The 15,368-nt window shown below is 34.1% G+C and overlaps 1 protein-coding gene across 5 annotated transcripts in view; it reads right to left on the bottom strand.

Moving 5' to 3' along the window:
- The window catches only part of TFPI (tissue factor pathway inhibitor), a 69,809-nt gene that overhangs the window by 12,682 nt on the left and 41,759 nt on the right, over positions 1-15,368 (bottom strand). For 4 of the 5 annotated variants that reach the window (XM_027126219.1, XM_027126229.1, XM_027126211.1 and 1 more), the window contains 3 exons: positions 13,126-13,170; positions 6,769-6,945; positions 5,995-6,090 (listed from right to left, as the gene is read on the bottom strand). In XM_027126219.1, the coding sequence (XP_026982020.1) occupies positions 5,995-6,090; positions 6,769-6,945; positions 13,126-13,170 (318 nt within the window). Of the gene's footprint in view, positions 1-902; positions 1,299-5,994; positions 6,091-6,768; positions 6,946-13,125; positions 13,171-15,368 lie in introns of those variants that run through there. The other variant, XM_027126237.1, reaches the window with a different exon arrangement.

The raw sequence follows: 15,368 nt of genomic DNA, 5'->3' as shown, positions 1-15,368 counted from the left end.
GAACACAGTATGAAAAACAAGATACTTCTTTGGGACTATGGAAGCGGGTTGTTGATGAGTGGGGTTCTCCAGAATTGTTGACACTGCTTAGTGATTAACTGTGGTATATAGCTAAGTGTGTAACTCTTCAGTTGATGGAGGTTATTTTCTTTCCAAAAAATTTCCATGGTTGTAATAGTCTCCTTTATGTAACCACATCTTCAACAAGAGGCCAAATAGGTGACAACATTCTCTTGCAAATCTGTAAATTGACCATATCAGTAATGGTGTTTGTTTGGTGTCAATCAGGCAATTTCTGAGCATAACACCTCTTCCAGAAGGCTGATAACCAAAATTTTTAAAAAGGGGTGTGTGTGTGTGTGTGTGTGTGTGTGTGTGTGTGTGTGTCTTTTCTACCCATTTTTTTCACATATATATGGAATCTGGCCACTAGGTCATACAATGAATACAGTCAGGAGAGACACAGAGTTCCAAGTACCCAAATGGCCTTCAGAATACCATCCAATCATTCTCCCTTGACCTGGAGGCTGCCAGGAAGCAACATGGGACTAGGTCATGTATATAGATGTTCATTTTCTTAAATAGTAAGTACCAGACTGGGTTGGCAATAGACTTTTGAAGTCTACTCAAAGTTTTTCTTTCCGAAATATCATATAGCTGGTGTAGTTCCAAGACAGCTATTAAGAGTTGATATACAGGGGCTTCCCTGGTGGCGCAGTGGTTGAGAGTCCGCCTGCCGATGCAGGGGACATGTGTTCGTGCCCCGGTCCGGGAGGATCCCACATGCCACAGAGCAGCTGGGCCCGTGAGCTATGGCCACTGAGCCTGCGCGTCCGGAGCCCGTGCTCCGCAACGGGAGAGGCCGCAGCAGTGAGAGGCCCACGTAGAAAAAAACCCAAAAAAACAGTTGATATACAGAAGCAAAGGAAGCTATGAGCAGCAGAAGGATAATCCACTTTTTTCATGAATGAGTCAAGTCCACTCAAAAGGCCCAGTGCCAATATGAACACTTGAAAACATTAGTTTTTCTTTGCTAGTTAGATGTTTATCAGAGATATATTGAGAGGACTATATTAACTCTATGCATATAAATATTAAAACTTTATTAATAGTATCCTATGAAAGGCATCACATATACCATATAAATATTAAAGAAATACCAAAAAACAATTATTAACATATGCATAAAATGCTATGTAATCTTAAAATGAATACGGATGCATGAATGCAGATGTTCAGAAAGACTGGGTAAGTGTGATCAGCATTCTTCCAACCGTCATTTGTTCTTTCTGTTGTAACTGTGGATTACAAAATTAATAAATAAAAAAAATATTAGTCTTCTATCCTGTGCCTAACAGTGGGATAAACACTAGGGGAGGGAAGTCTACAAAATATATAATCCATGGTCTCTTCCTTCAAAAAACTTGTAATCTGGACTTCCCTGGTGGCGCAGTGGTTGAGAGTCCGCCTGCCGATGCAGGGGACATGTGTTCGTGCCCCGGTCCGGGAGGATCCCACATGCCACAGAGCAGCTGGGCCCGTGAGCTATGGCCGCTGAGCCTGCGCGTCCGGAGCCTGTGCTCCGCAACGGGAGAGGCCACAACAGTGAGAGGCCCGTGTACCGCAAAAAAAAAAAAAAAACAAAAAAAAAACTTGTAATCTAGTCAGTGAGGCAGAGCTGACACATCAAGCAATATAAATATTAAATGAATCAAAATAAAAAGCCAGGGGAAAGAGAGAGGAAGAAGTCTTCCTTATGGTGGTAAAAAAGCAGCTTAGATACGATGAGGAAGGCCAGTGAGTTTTAGGTGGGAGAAAGCAGTGGATAACTTGTGTTTAATAATAATGAAGAGAGTGGATAATTTGTGTTTAATGACAATATCTATTCTGAATGGACAAAAAACTTTTTTATTTACAGGATAGTAAGACAAAATCTGGAATAGGTAGACAGATAACAGACAAATTTAAGCCAAGTGGATGAGGCTAAATTAACATGGGGAAAAAAATGTATCCATTAAGTTAAAAATCTTTTCTATAAAGCAAGAGAAATATGTAAATTTGCTTGACTCTAATATAATGAATGTATCTAAGTAGGCCAGTCATGTCAAAAAAGGTCATATCTTATACATGTTATATATAGCTCTGATTCTCCATCTCCGTCTTTTATGTCTATACATATACACACATATACATAAAATGTTTTACTTGACTTATGCCTGGTATATGACTATATTAATAATATATGTAGTATATCTGAGTTATAGCTGAACTCTGTGATATCTATTTATTTATCCTCCTTATCTACCTATCTAATGTCTATAACATCTGGTTTGCCAGAGCTAGTATTAGTTCATGCTTATTTTTTGGTATATCATGTTCCAACATATTGTGCTTTTTAAAAATTGAAATGTTTTAAAATAAAACTATAATATTTATCCACCAAAATGACAAACCCAATTTTCTGTCTGTATGTATATATTTTAAATAAATAAAATTTTTTTTTGCACTCTCCTTTCATTTCTATTAGCATCCCAGTTTGGTTGTAATCTAAACATGAAGGATTGATAGTCTGAAGGAAACAGGTTAGACTGAAAATGGAGAAGATGAGAATGGACATTTCATCAGAAAAAGCAATAGCAAAAATGACTGACTAGAACAGAAGTGATCAAAAGAGATTACCAAATGCTCAAGCTGAAATAAATGGAAAAATGGTGGCAGAATTCTGAAAATTTGGAAAGCTGGAAATACTGAAAACTATAAAGAAAAATTTTACAAATAAAATTCTTTTGGTTTCAAAGCCCCATGATACTTCTGCATGCCAATATTCTCAATTTGAACTGTTTGAGTTCCCACATATGTATTTAGTTCTATTGTGAATTCTCTTTTAAAGGTTAATTGTAATTTTTTTTACTGTATGTGTACTGAAGCACTTATTTGAATAATTAGAGATTTTATAAGTGGCTGATATACCACCTTTTCCTGCAAATGGGAATTTACAAAGAGTTGTTTTACAGATGAGAAACTAAGACCTGGGAACTAAGGCTTGTATTGCTCTGAATTACATGGGTAATAATGATAAATCATACTTATGTAGCACTCAATAGGTTATCAGGTACTGTCCTAAGCAAGTTATGTGTATTGACTGATTTCACCTCACAATAAAACCTATGAGGTAAGTACTATATTATTAACATCCTCATTTTGCAGTGGAAAAAATAAGGTTCTGAGAGGTTAAGAATTATCTTAAGGTTGCACAGCTAGTAAGTGAAAGAAATGGGATCTGAGACCAAGTCTTCAGGCTCAGTCATTTCTCTTATCCACTATATTTTAGTGCCAATCCCAGCAGGAAAGTCAAGAAGAACCAGTTGTGACAGTCTTTCATTCTGAAGATCTTACACAGAACTGCATACATTTAGAGATACTGTGTTAGAATTATTTCTCTCCCACATGTACTGAGCACATATTTATTGTAACTATGCAGAGATCCTCACAATTCAGGACAAAGAATCAAAATCAAATAATTTGCTCTCACTTTTGCACAGGGCCATGCTTACAAAACCTTTATAAAAAATCTCTTTAGGGCTTCCCTGGTGGCGCCGTGGTTGAGAGTCCGCCTGCCGATGCAGGGGACATGGGTTCGTGCCCCGGTCCGGGAGGATCCCACGTGCCACGGAGCGGCTGGGCCCATGAGCCATGGCTGCTGGGCCTGCGTGTCCGGAGCCTGTGCTCCACAACGGGAGAGGCCACAACAGTGAGAGGCCCGCGTACCGCAAAAACAAAACAAAACAAAACAAAAACCTCTTTAAGGAAGAGCAAGTTTCAATATTTGAGGTCACCTATGTAGCCTATTAATATTGAAATATGGAAATGAAAGGAGAAAATTAAACCTCAGTTGTGCTTAATAAGCATTCAAATATCTTGAGTCAAGAGGGTTCACTGGAAAATATATATTCTCATGCTAATTTGCAATATTATGGTTGAGAATAAATAGCAATTTAAAAAAATTACCAAACCATTTTCCAGTAACATTGAACAAAATTTCTAAAATGTTTTTCTATTATCATCAGAAAGAGAAACACTAAAATTATATTTATAAATATTTCACTTAATAACAATAACACAATCTAGCTATATTTTTGGAATATTCAAATACCTAAGGATTGTTTTTAATGAAAAGAATTTTAAATGAATGCTATTCTATTTGTATTGTGGGGCATATTCTTATTCCTGTACACTGAATCAAAACCTTAAAGGATTTACATCTTTTCAAAAGAACCTAATATCCACGGAGAACCTTACACATTTGCTAAAATGTTGAACAAGTTTTTACATAAACATAGAACTGTATTTTCTTAAATTATTATAAAATGTATTTATATAATTGCAAGCAGTGACAGATGTAATACTTCACTGCTCTAATTATAAAATCTAAAGACCTGAAGGCATTTTGAATATACTAACTCCCTCTGAAATTTTGCATGCCCTTTATGACACTGCAAGTACTATTGGAACACTATTTGAATGCCTGCAATTTGGGGAATTTAGTCACTGAAGCACTCGTTCATTTTTGTATATATTATAATATATACAATTTAATATTACATATTAATATATACAATTGTATATATGTATACAATATACGTATACAATGTATAATATGTACAATTTAATATACAATTTAATATACATACTAAAAATAAACACTTTACAGAAAGAAATTTGTACTTTAGATTTCATTCATTAATTCTGATTCTTAGGCTGGGTTGAGGGAGATAAGGAACCAGGGGGATATGGACAGGGAAGACTGAAATGGAGAAGATTGAGTGAGGCATGTACAGAATTTAATTTTCCTTTCACATGACAGTGTTTCAAGTACTGAGAGCATATATAATGTTCTCTCTTAGATCTCACATCTCCTTACACTTTCCAGTCCTGAGTCTCAGTCCAGTGACTTCTAAGTTATGGCATTCAGGGCTGAAGCAAGTCCACAGACATCATCAGGTCAATGTAGGACTATATTCCTCATTCTAGATAAATCACAGACAACATTTGCAGTCCTTTAAATCCATCTGGGCAGAAGTTTTGCTTGTTTGTTTGTTTTTTGTAAAGAAAGATTCTCAAAGACATTCTGGTTCTGAACCCCATCCAATTCTGACACATGGCTGGGGTAGAGAACCTGTGCCCCAGACACTATGTCTCTTTTTACCCTAAGGCTGAAATTTTAATAGCCTCAGAACTCTCAGCACATGCCACCTTTACGTTTAACACTTATACGGACTGCTTCTAAGCAAAATCTCCAGTTTCTGAATAAGCACTTGTGATTTTTTAAATTTAGAAAGAATTACATTCATCCCATTAACTTTCAACTTTTTAGGTTGTTTGTCTAGATATTTGTGGTGTCTGGTTATGTTTTCCAGTATTTCCATTATTTTCCCAGCTCTGCATTTTTGTGAGCATATTTCCTGTATGTTTGTTTAAATTTGACAAATATGTTGGCAGGACAGAGTTCAGAAAAGTGTTCTGCATACATCCAAAAGAAAATTCTCTCAGAGTGACATAGCCTCACGGATGGTTAGTCACCGAATTCCTAATCTGTCCTGCGACTAACACCAGAGAACTTCTCCAATGCTATGCTCAATTTAAGAACACTTTAGGATGCTTTTGACACACTGCTGCCATTACAATGATGAAGTTGATAATTCCTAGCATTATTTTATAAGATAAATTTGGTGCAGAGTTAAATATCATGTAAAAGTTTTCATGGGATATGTAATCAAAAGCCTACTACAAAGCATACTTTAAAATAGATTAGGAAAATTATCACTTTTCTGGGACAAAAGGTCTTAAGCAATTTTGAATCTCAGTATTTCAACACACCTATTATTAAATAACAAAAGAAGCATAATTTTCTAAAAAGCATAGTTCTCATATACATTCTATTTCTATTGTTACCATGAAAATATTTTTCTGGCAGCAATTAAAAGAGAGTCTTACCGAAGAAGCTGGGTACCTTGGTAGGCTGGGGAGTCAAGGAGTCATTATTCACAGCATCAAGCTGGGTTCTATAATCATCCACCTGGAAATCATTCACTGGAAAAAAATACAGCCAATTAAAATAGAAGACATTTTCACAAGCTCATAATTGTACACATAAAGCAAAGCACAGAAGTTGTGTTAAGAAAAGTAGATGTCTAGAAATTTTATTCACATTGGTATGTTAAATTAGTGAATCTTTATATATCTTTATATCTCATATATATAAGATATATATATCTTTATATCTTTATATATGTATCTTATACTATAATATTTCCATGAGTAACTTTGTGGTTCTTTGTCAAAACAAAAAAGGTAACAATTACTGTTTAAGTCACTCCTTTAATTAATTTTAGGCTCAGATAAAACTGACTGATTTTAGGTGGTAGTTTCTAAAGAACCACGTGCTCTCAAGTTTTTATAAGCCTAAGGGATTTCAGCAGTCCTACTCTTGTGCCTAAATTGCACTACAGTATTCTCAGAAAGGAAGATTAAATAATGTAACCTAAAAACAATTTCTATGGAAATAATTTCCACTATAAATTTCTTAATTCTCTGTTTCTTAAATAAACTAACATGGTGACTAATTTCTATCAGATTAAGAGTGACTACAGTGGATCTTCATTTGCATGGCTGCAACAAAATCTGGGTAAGCCTGAACATCCTCTAGGATGCCTTATTTTAAAAAGAATGCTATAAAATGAAGTAAAAGGAGATGAGAAATGAACGTACATGAGTCCTCACAGGTGTCCTTGCATTCTTCCAGTGATTCAAAGTTGTTGAGATTGCCAAGGCACCCACCATACTTGAAGCGTTCACACTGCTTTGATTGATTGTTATAAAAATACCTAGTAATATAACCTCGACAGATTCCAGCATCTTCTTCCAAAAAGCAGAAATCTGGCTTTTCTAGAAATTATAAAAATGTCAGAAAGCAATATTCCATTTTGTTAATAATTTAATTACGTTAATTAAAAATATAAATGGTTAAGTTGAAATTATTTAAGGAGTAAATATGAAAAGATAAAGATAAAAGGTAAAATATAACTTTATCCACAACTATACTATATCTACTGTGACATTTAGAATAAGGGAGTTACAACTGTTGTCATACATTGTGTCTATTGGAATTTCAAATTCTAAATTTCTCATAGTAAATTAATAGGGCATTAACTATCAGCTCTTTCATGAACTGAGAGAATAAAAGATATTTGGTTTTTTTACCCTTGGTTTGGAAGTCCAAAATATTATGGCAAAAATTTGGTTTAATTATTTTTACTAAGCTTATGTGCATCAACATTTAGGAAAGATCTACAAATATTTCTTATTTTTCAGGTGTGCAGTCTCATTTAAGTATACTTTGTTGTTTCATTAGAATGGTTTCAATTTTTAAAAAAGGGAGAAGCTTTGAGGGGTATGGAAGCTTTCATGGCTATACTTAGAATTTCCTGAATTCTTATGCTGAAATTAATATCTGTATTAGGTATGACATCCTCCTCCACTGTGTCTCTTATTTTTCTTCCAGGCATTGGAATGACTCCAATAGTGCAGAGGCAGACAGGAAATACATGTTCAGGGATTGGAGAGGCTTTTGAAAAAGTCTAATACCCATTCTTTGATAGTGCTCCAAACCAGGCTAAACATAGCTGTCACAAAAGTTGTACCACTGTGATCTACATTACAAGCCTTGTTTACATGCATACTCTGTAAAGAAAAGCAATAAATTATTTTCAAAATTATGATGATTGCAAGATATATTGGGCTTGAATTTTTTAGGGCAAAGTTCCAATTTCCCCATTTCTTTCCCCCTGCAACTATATATTACCATAGCTGCAAAAATGAAGAGTAGCATCTTTTCACATCTTAAAGCATCTTGCATTTATCTCAGGGAAGCAATATTCATGAGTGCTTTATTATAAAAACAGTATGTATTTAATAATGTTAATGATTTCTGCAACAGTAGAAAAACCAATCCCCTATGAAAAAATTGTTTTATTAATTAAAACATCCTATTTTAATATAGAGTAAAATATCTATTTTCTATGACTTCTCAAAGTACCAATTTGAAAGTTATTTTGTTCATTGTTTACTGCCTCTTGTTTCTTAAGGTGAATGTAACTATTATTCCCATGGTTAAGTTTAATATATGGGACAAGGAAAAATCCTACTTCTTTAAATTTTTATAATACACCTTATCTTTGATAAAGGAGGCAAGAATATACAATGGAGAAAAGACAGCCTCTTCAATAAGTGGTGCAGGGAAAACTGGACAGCTACATGTAAAAGAATGAAATTAGAACACTCCCTAACACCATACACAAACTCAAAATGGACTAAAGACCTAAATGTAAGGCCAGACACTATAAGACTCTTAGAGGAAAATATAGGCAGAACACTCTATGACATAAATCACAGCAAGATCCTTTTTGACCCACCTCCTAGAGAAGTGGAAATAAAAACAAAAATAAACAAATGGGATCTAATGAAACTTAAAAGCTTTTGCACAGCAAAGGAAACCATAAACAAGACCAAAAGACAACCCTCAGAATGGGAGAAAATATTTGCAAATGAAGAAACTGACAAAGGATTAATCTCCAAAATATACCAGCAGCTCATGCAGCTCAATATCAAAAAAACAAACAACCCAATCCAAAAATGGGCAGAAGACCTAAATAGACATTTCTCCAAAAAAGATATACAGATTGCCAACAAACACATGAAAGGAAGCTCAACATCACTAATCATTAGAGAAATGCAAATCAAAACTACAATGAGGTATCACCTCACACTGGTCAGAATGGCCATCATCAAAAAATCTACAAACAATAAATGCTGGAGAGGGTGTGGAGAAAAGGGAACCCTCTTGCACTGTTGGTGAGAATGTAAATTGATACAGCCACTATGGAGAACAGTATGGAGCTTCCTTAAAAAACTAAGAATAGAATTACCATATGACCCAGCAATCCCACTACTGGACATATACCCTGAGAAACCATAATTCAAAAAGAGTCATGTACAGCAATGTTCACTGCAGCACTATTTACAATAGGCAGGACATGGAAGCAACCTAAGTGTCCATCAACAGATGAATGGATAAGGAAGATATGGCACATATATACGATGGAATATTACTCAGCCATAAAAAGGAAAGAGATTGAGTTATTTGTAGTGAGGTGGATGGACCTATAGTCTGTCATACAGAGTGAAGTAAGTCAGAAAGCAAATACTGTATGCTAACACATATATATGGAATCTATTTAAAAAAATGGTTCTGAAGAACCTAGGGGCAGGACAAGAATAAAGACACAATCATAGAGAATGGACTTGAGGACACAGGGAGGGGGAAGGGTAAGCTGGGACAAAGTGAGAGAGTGGCATGGACTTATATACACTACCAAATGTAAAATAGATAGCTAGTGGGAAGCAGCCGCATAGCACAGGGAGATCATCTGGGTGCTTTATGTCCACCTAGACGGGTGGGATAGGGAGGGTGAGAGGAAAATGCAAGAGGGAGGAGATATGGGGATGTATGTATACGTATAGCTGATTCACTTTGTGATACAGCAGAAACTAACACAACATTGCAAAGCAATTATACTCCAATAAAGATGTTAAAAAAGTTCAGGTGCACCCCGCCCCCCCCGCCCCCCGGGCTTCTGACCAACAAGGCTGTAAATCTGAGGTTCCACACCCCCCTCTTTGGGTTTGATTAATTTGGCTCACGGAACTCCAGAAAAGTTTTCTTACTAGATCACCAGTTTATTACAAAAGGATATAATTCAGGAACAGCAAGGTGGAGGAGATGCACAGGGCAAGGTATGTGGGAAGGGGCAGAGCTTCCCTCTCCAGGTATCCACTCTTCCCGAATCTCCCCAAGTTCAACAACCCGGAAGTTCCCTGACCTCCGTCCTTTTGTGTTTTTATGGAGGCTTCATTACACAGGCATGAATAATTAAATCATTGGCCATTGGTGATTGAACTCAACCTCCAGCCCCTCTCCCCTCTCCGGAGGTGGTGGAGGGGGGATGGGATTGAAAGTTTCAACCCTCTAATCAAGGGGTTGGCTCCCCCAGCAACCAGCAGTCCCCCCAACTGAGGAGCTGTCCCGGAAGTCACATCATTAACATAACAAAAGATACCTTTAAGACTCAAGTCAGGAAATTCCAAGGGTTTTTTGAGCTCTGTGCCAGGGACAACAGGAGGAAGACCAACTATATCTTTATTATAAATCACAATATCACAAATAAGAAACATTCAAACAACCCAACAGTAAAATAACAATGGATTTAAACAGGTAATTCATGAAGATGTTCAACTTCACTCAGAATTCTAAAAGGAATGCCTATTAGAACCACACCGAGGCCTAGGTGTCTAGGCCAAGAGAAATGAAATCACATGTGCACACAAAAACTTGAACCCTAATGTACCTAGCAACATTATTCCCAAATGCCAAAAGGTGGAAACAACCCAGATGTCTATCATCTGATAAATGGATAAACAAAATGTGGTCTATCCATATAATGGAATATTATCCTGTCATAATAAGGAATGAAGTACTGAGATCTGCTACGACATGGATGAACCTTGACAACATTATGCTGAGTGAAATGAGTCAGACACAGAAATCCATATATTATCCATATATATCTATATATCCATATATTATATGATTTCATTTTTATGAAACATCCAGAATAGGCCAATCTATAGATGTAGAAAGTGGATTAATGGTTGCCTGGGGCTGGGGGAGCCAGAAGAAATGGGGCAGTGTCTGTTAGTGATTACAGAGGTTTTTTTTGGGGGGGGGTGTGATAAAAATGTTCTAAAATTGATTATGCTGATGATTGCGCTATACTAAATATACTAAAATTATTAAATTGTGCACTTTAAATGGCTGAATTGTTTAGCATGTGAATTATATCTCAATAAAGCTGTTTAAAAAAGTTTTATAATATACTGTATTACAAGAGAAAGAAAAATACATTTGATCACTAATTTGATTTGTTTAGGTCTTAGTATGTATTTATGAAATTTTAAATCATATTAACAAATAATATAAGAATTCTATGTTTAACAAAAGGGAGTAAGTAAAAAATATTGCATACAAAGAAGAGAAAACAGTAACAAATTATTCTGAAAATATGATTAAGGAATTATACAACTGAAAGTTGCCATATTTATATGAGGCCCCATTCTAGGACATACATTTATTTTAGGAGTTGAAATTGCATACTTGTAAAATAATTCTGCTTAGACCTAGAATTTAATATATCTACGGTCACAAATTAAGAAATTCGTTCCCAATATTCCTCAGATAAATAAAGTTCTAACGTTTGTATTGAATCTGCATACACAATCCTCGCTCTAAATTGATGCTCAGTTAAAACCCAGAAGGCAGGCTTTAAGATATATGCCAACTTCCACAAACCACATGATTTTCACTACTAACTTTTGTTTGAGGCTGCATACTTGGCAATTGTCTTGAACAAAACTTTCTCCCAAAAGGGTTGTAAAGAATCCCCATTGTCTTTATAACTGTTCTGATGTGATGTTAGGAAGCATATCACAAAGTTGACTTCAAATCAATATGCTTAAAGGTCTTCATCATGGATTGGTTTTAGCATCTGAACATTTTTTACACATGTGAATAATATCCATAGCTTTACTCTCTAACTTTCATATATAATATCAAATAAGAATGCTTCAATTCTAAATCATTAAATATAAATTAAGTAGCATAATTTTCCAGTAAATTTCCCCTGCATATAATTTTTTCCTAAATCTACATTTTTTTTTTTTTTTTTGCGGTACGCGGGCCTCTCACTGTTGTGGCCTCTCCCGTTGCAGAGCACAGGCTCCGGACGCGCAGGCTCAGCGGCCATGGCGCACGGGCCTAGCCGCTCCGTGGCATGTGCGATCTTCCCAGACCGGGTCACGAACCCGTGTCCCCTGCATCGGCAGGCGGACGCTCAACCACTGCGCCACCAGGGAAGCCCCTAAATCTACATTTTTGAAAAAAAATATACTAATGTTTAAATGTTGAAGATATCATCTTTTACTTGATGGACAAAAAAACCCTATTTATAAATATGCTGTATTCTTTGATATTACAGATAAGAAGAATTTCATTTAATTGAAGTATTGAACACTTTTGTAAAAATTAATTCAATATTTATAGAAAGTTATTTTAAAACTTATAAATAAATACATTTACTTATGTTGTTTGTACAAACTTTGCTGAATTTATTTTATAACTTTTGATTGAAATTCTGGACAGTAGTTTGTCTTAAGCTTATCAGTGAGTTATAGAATTTTTCAGCTCTTTCCCACATAATTAAATCAAAGTTAGTAAAACTAAAATTCACTTTGAATTATGTAGCTTTTTAATGTCCTGAATTAAATAATTTGATCTTTTTGTTCAATATTTTCTCATTTAAATGTAAATGCTGTGAATGGTAATTGAGCAAAGTCAGCTTCTAGACCTTTATTAAAAGGAGCATGTCTTTCTTCATCTCTTGTAACATTTTTCTTGTACTGATATAATATATTCACCAAAAAGTAATTCTTTTTAGTTAAAAACTATAAATAATTTAAATCAAAAATATGCAAATGCTAAATAATGTTGACAAAAGCAATTATTTATTGTTAAATATCTCCACTTATTTTTGCATACAGGCTGTTGACAACTCAAAGGCATATATATATTCAGAGTAATACTGGATGAAACTTACTAAAGCCACACAATGCAGAGATTATGAAAGAATTAGAGATCTGAGAAATAAAGTAAGAACAGCAACATCTAAATCACTATTTTGGGGATGTTAAAATAGCATGTGCATGGCTCTGGATTGTTACTCATCTAATACCAGATATCACACTGAATTAGAATGAGTAAACACAGTGTTTGAAGTCTTCCCTTACCAAATATCATGTATGTTATTTCTACATTTTCATTATATGCACTGAAACAAAACACCATGTCAAAGATCACATGGATTTATGATGAATCTCATAGCAGAGAAAGCTAAGAATTGAATTGCCAAGTGCCTTATGTAAATGCTACTAATGAGCATACAAATGAATATTCACCTTTTTGCAATGTTGTCTTTGTCCTTCTAGTTTTCTTTGGATAATCTGCAAGTAAAACAGTATATATGTATCAATTACCACAATTTATAATATAATGTTATGACTTTCAATTTAACAAACTAGGGTGATATGTTTATTACTATTAAAATTATTCTTATACAGAATGTCAATAAATTTCTTATTTGCTCTAAAGATTAAATTAAATTATTACAGTATAACCATAAAGTCACCTACATTTTAATATAATAATGTCTCAAAAACTATTTTAAAACTTTCTAACACATTTACAAAAATAATAATTCATGGTGAACTAAGTTTGCTATTCAAAATATCTATGATTAAAATAGTTACTTATTAAAATAATGTGAAATGTGAAAGTAATTCAAACAGATCATTTCTATAGAGGAATGGAAGTAGGGGTGAAAGGAACCAGAATTACCTCCTTCCCCGATTCCTTCTTCTGCTTCATTATCTTAATCCAATTACAAGCTTCATTATTATTCCCAATTACAGAGGAGAAATGAAGCAAATGGTATTTGTGATTTTTGTATTTTTTAGTTTAATCTCATAGAATTATTGGAATTACTCCACTTGAGAACTAGAATGCTACTTGTCTTTGACCCATTGTATTTCAAGTATGGATTCTAAATTCTAATTTAAAGGATAATGAAATTCAAATTGATATATTATGTAAAATTTTGATTTGTTCACATAAACATTAGGAAAACTAAGTGATATTTGATTTGTTGTATAATCAATTGTTTTACAGAGAAAAGCTTTGTTCAAGGCAGCTTATTATTAGTTGTATGGCCAGAGAGACATAAAAGGGAGGGAGAGAGAGGCAAGAGAGAGAGAATACGAGTATGAGATGGCTTAAATGCCCCTTTCAGCCAGTGATCAATCAGGATATTCTTTGGAGAGTAAAATGTCTACGAATGATAAGGTGATGTGGTTCATCTCCCTTTTGAGCTTTACTATGTTTTATTCAACAGTCTTAAAAAAGATGTGTGTGTGTGTGTGTGTGTGTGTGTGTAATTCTAATTGTATTTTAAATGTTAAGAAAACCTGATTTTTTTTTTATTGTAAATAACCAACCCCCAATTAATGTTTTTAGATGGTGGATTGTCATAATAAGCTTACATTAAAATATTTTAATGTACAATTATTATGTTACATTTTTAATTTATGAAGGCAGGGAAAGAATATATACATATAAACAGTATATAAGACTAGAGAGCTGAGTAATCACTTTTGCTCTGTTTTACCTACTGACAATAGCCACGGAACAGGAACATAGAGATGCTTGATTTCAATATTCATGCAATATTAAAAGAGAGAACTTGTTCCTTTCTGGTAACAACCAGGATACCCTATTTATTTTTATGCCAATTACAGTCTGAAAAGATAGATAAGGTTTACAGCAAATTATCCAAGTTATCATATTTTCCTAGATTTATGCAGAACATAACATTTATTAATGATGTCTTAAGGAATAATGAGAGTATGTTTTACTAATTCTTATTTTAGTAATTCCTTGAACTCCAATGTATATGAATTCACATTTTAATATTTCATCATGAATATTAAAATTAATTGATATCAAAATTAATTCATAATTACCTGATACATTTAAACAATTGTAAAAAAATATTTTTTTGCCCTATTCTTTCTTCATCTTTTTGTTTTCTGTTGGGAAAGGGGAGGGTAAAATCTGAATGCTAACTTTTATATTGCATATTTGTTGAAGTCAGCCTAGAAAATTTTCCAAGTAGATGGGAAAAGACTCTATGGACAGAATATTCTTGTTACTGGGTAAGTCTTCACTATTCCAAACAAATAAAACACAAAATAAACTTAAAAATAAAGAGAATGGAAAAAGTATTTACATGCTCTTTAATTCCCTGTGGAGAAAATTCCCATGTAAATCCCCATGAAAACCTGTAAGTCACAGTTAGCTCAACTAATAAAATAGTAATTAATATAAACAGAATACCTATTGGAACCTTTAAAAGTTGCTGTAGAGGCTGACTAGCTAAAAAGTTAAGTGGGAATTTGATCTCTTTCATCTAATTCTTTAATTTCCATACTACATACACCTATTTTTCAAAAAATAATAATCAAATACAATGTTGTTCTTGTATAGGCTATGGGAAAAAAGCAACTAAACCAAAAGACAAACATTTTGAAAGCCATGTGTTTAGAAACCATTTTACAAACTATATTTTAATTTTTTCTACCTTATT

Source organism: Aethalodelphis obliquidens, unplaced genomic scaffold (assembly GCF_003676395.1).
Source record: "Aethalodelphis obliquidens isolate GAN/ISIS:26980383/991018 unplaced genomic scaffold, ASM367639v1 scaffold2, whole genome shotgun sequence".
Classification (NCBI taxonomy): domain Eukaryota; kingdom Metazoa; phylum Chordata; class Mammalia; order Artiodactyla; family Delphinidae; genus Aethalodelphis; species Aethalodelphis obliquidens.
This window is presented reverse-complemented; position numbering and strand designations above follow the sequence as displayed.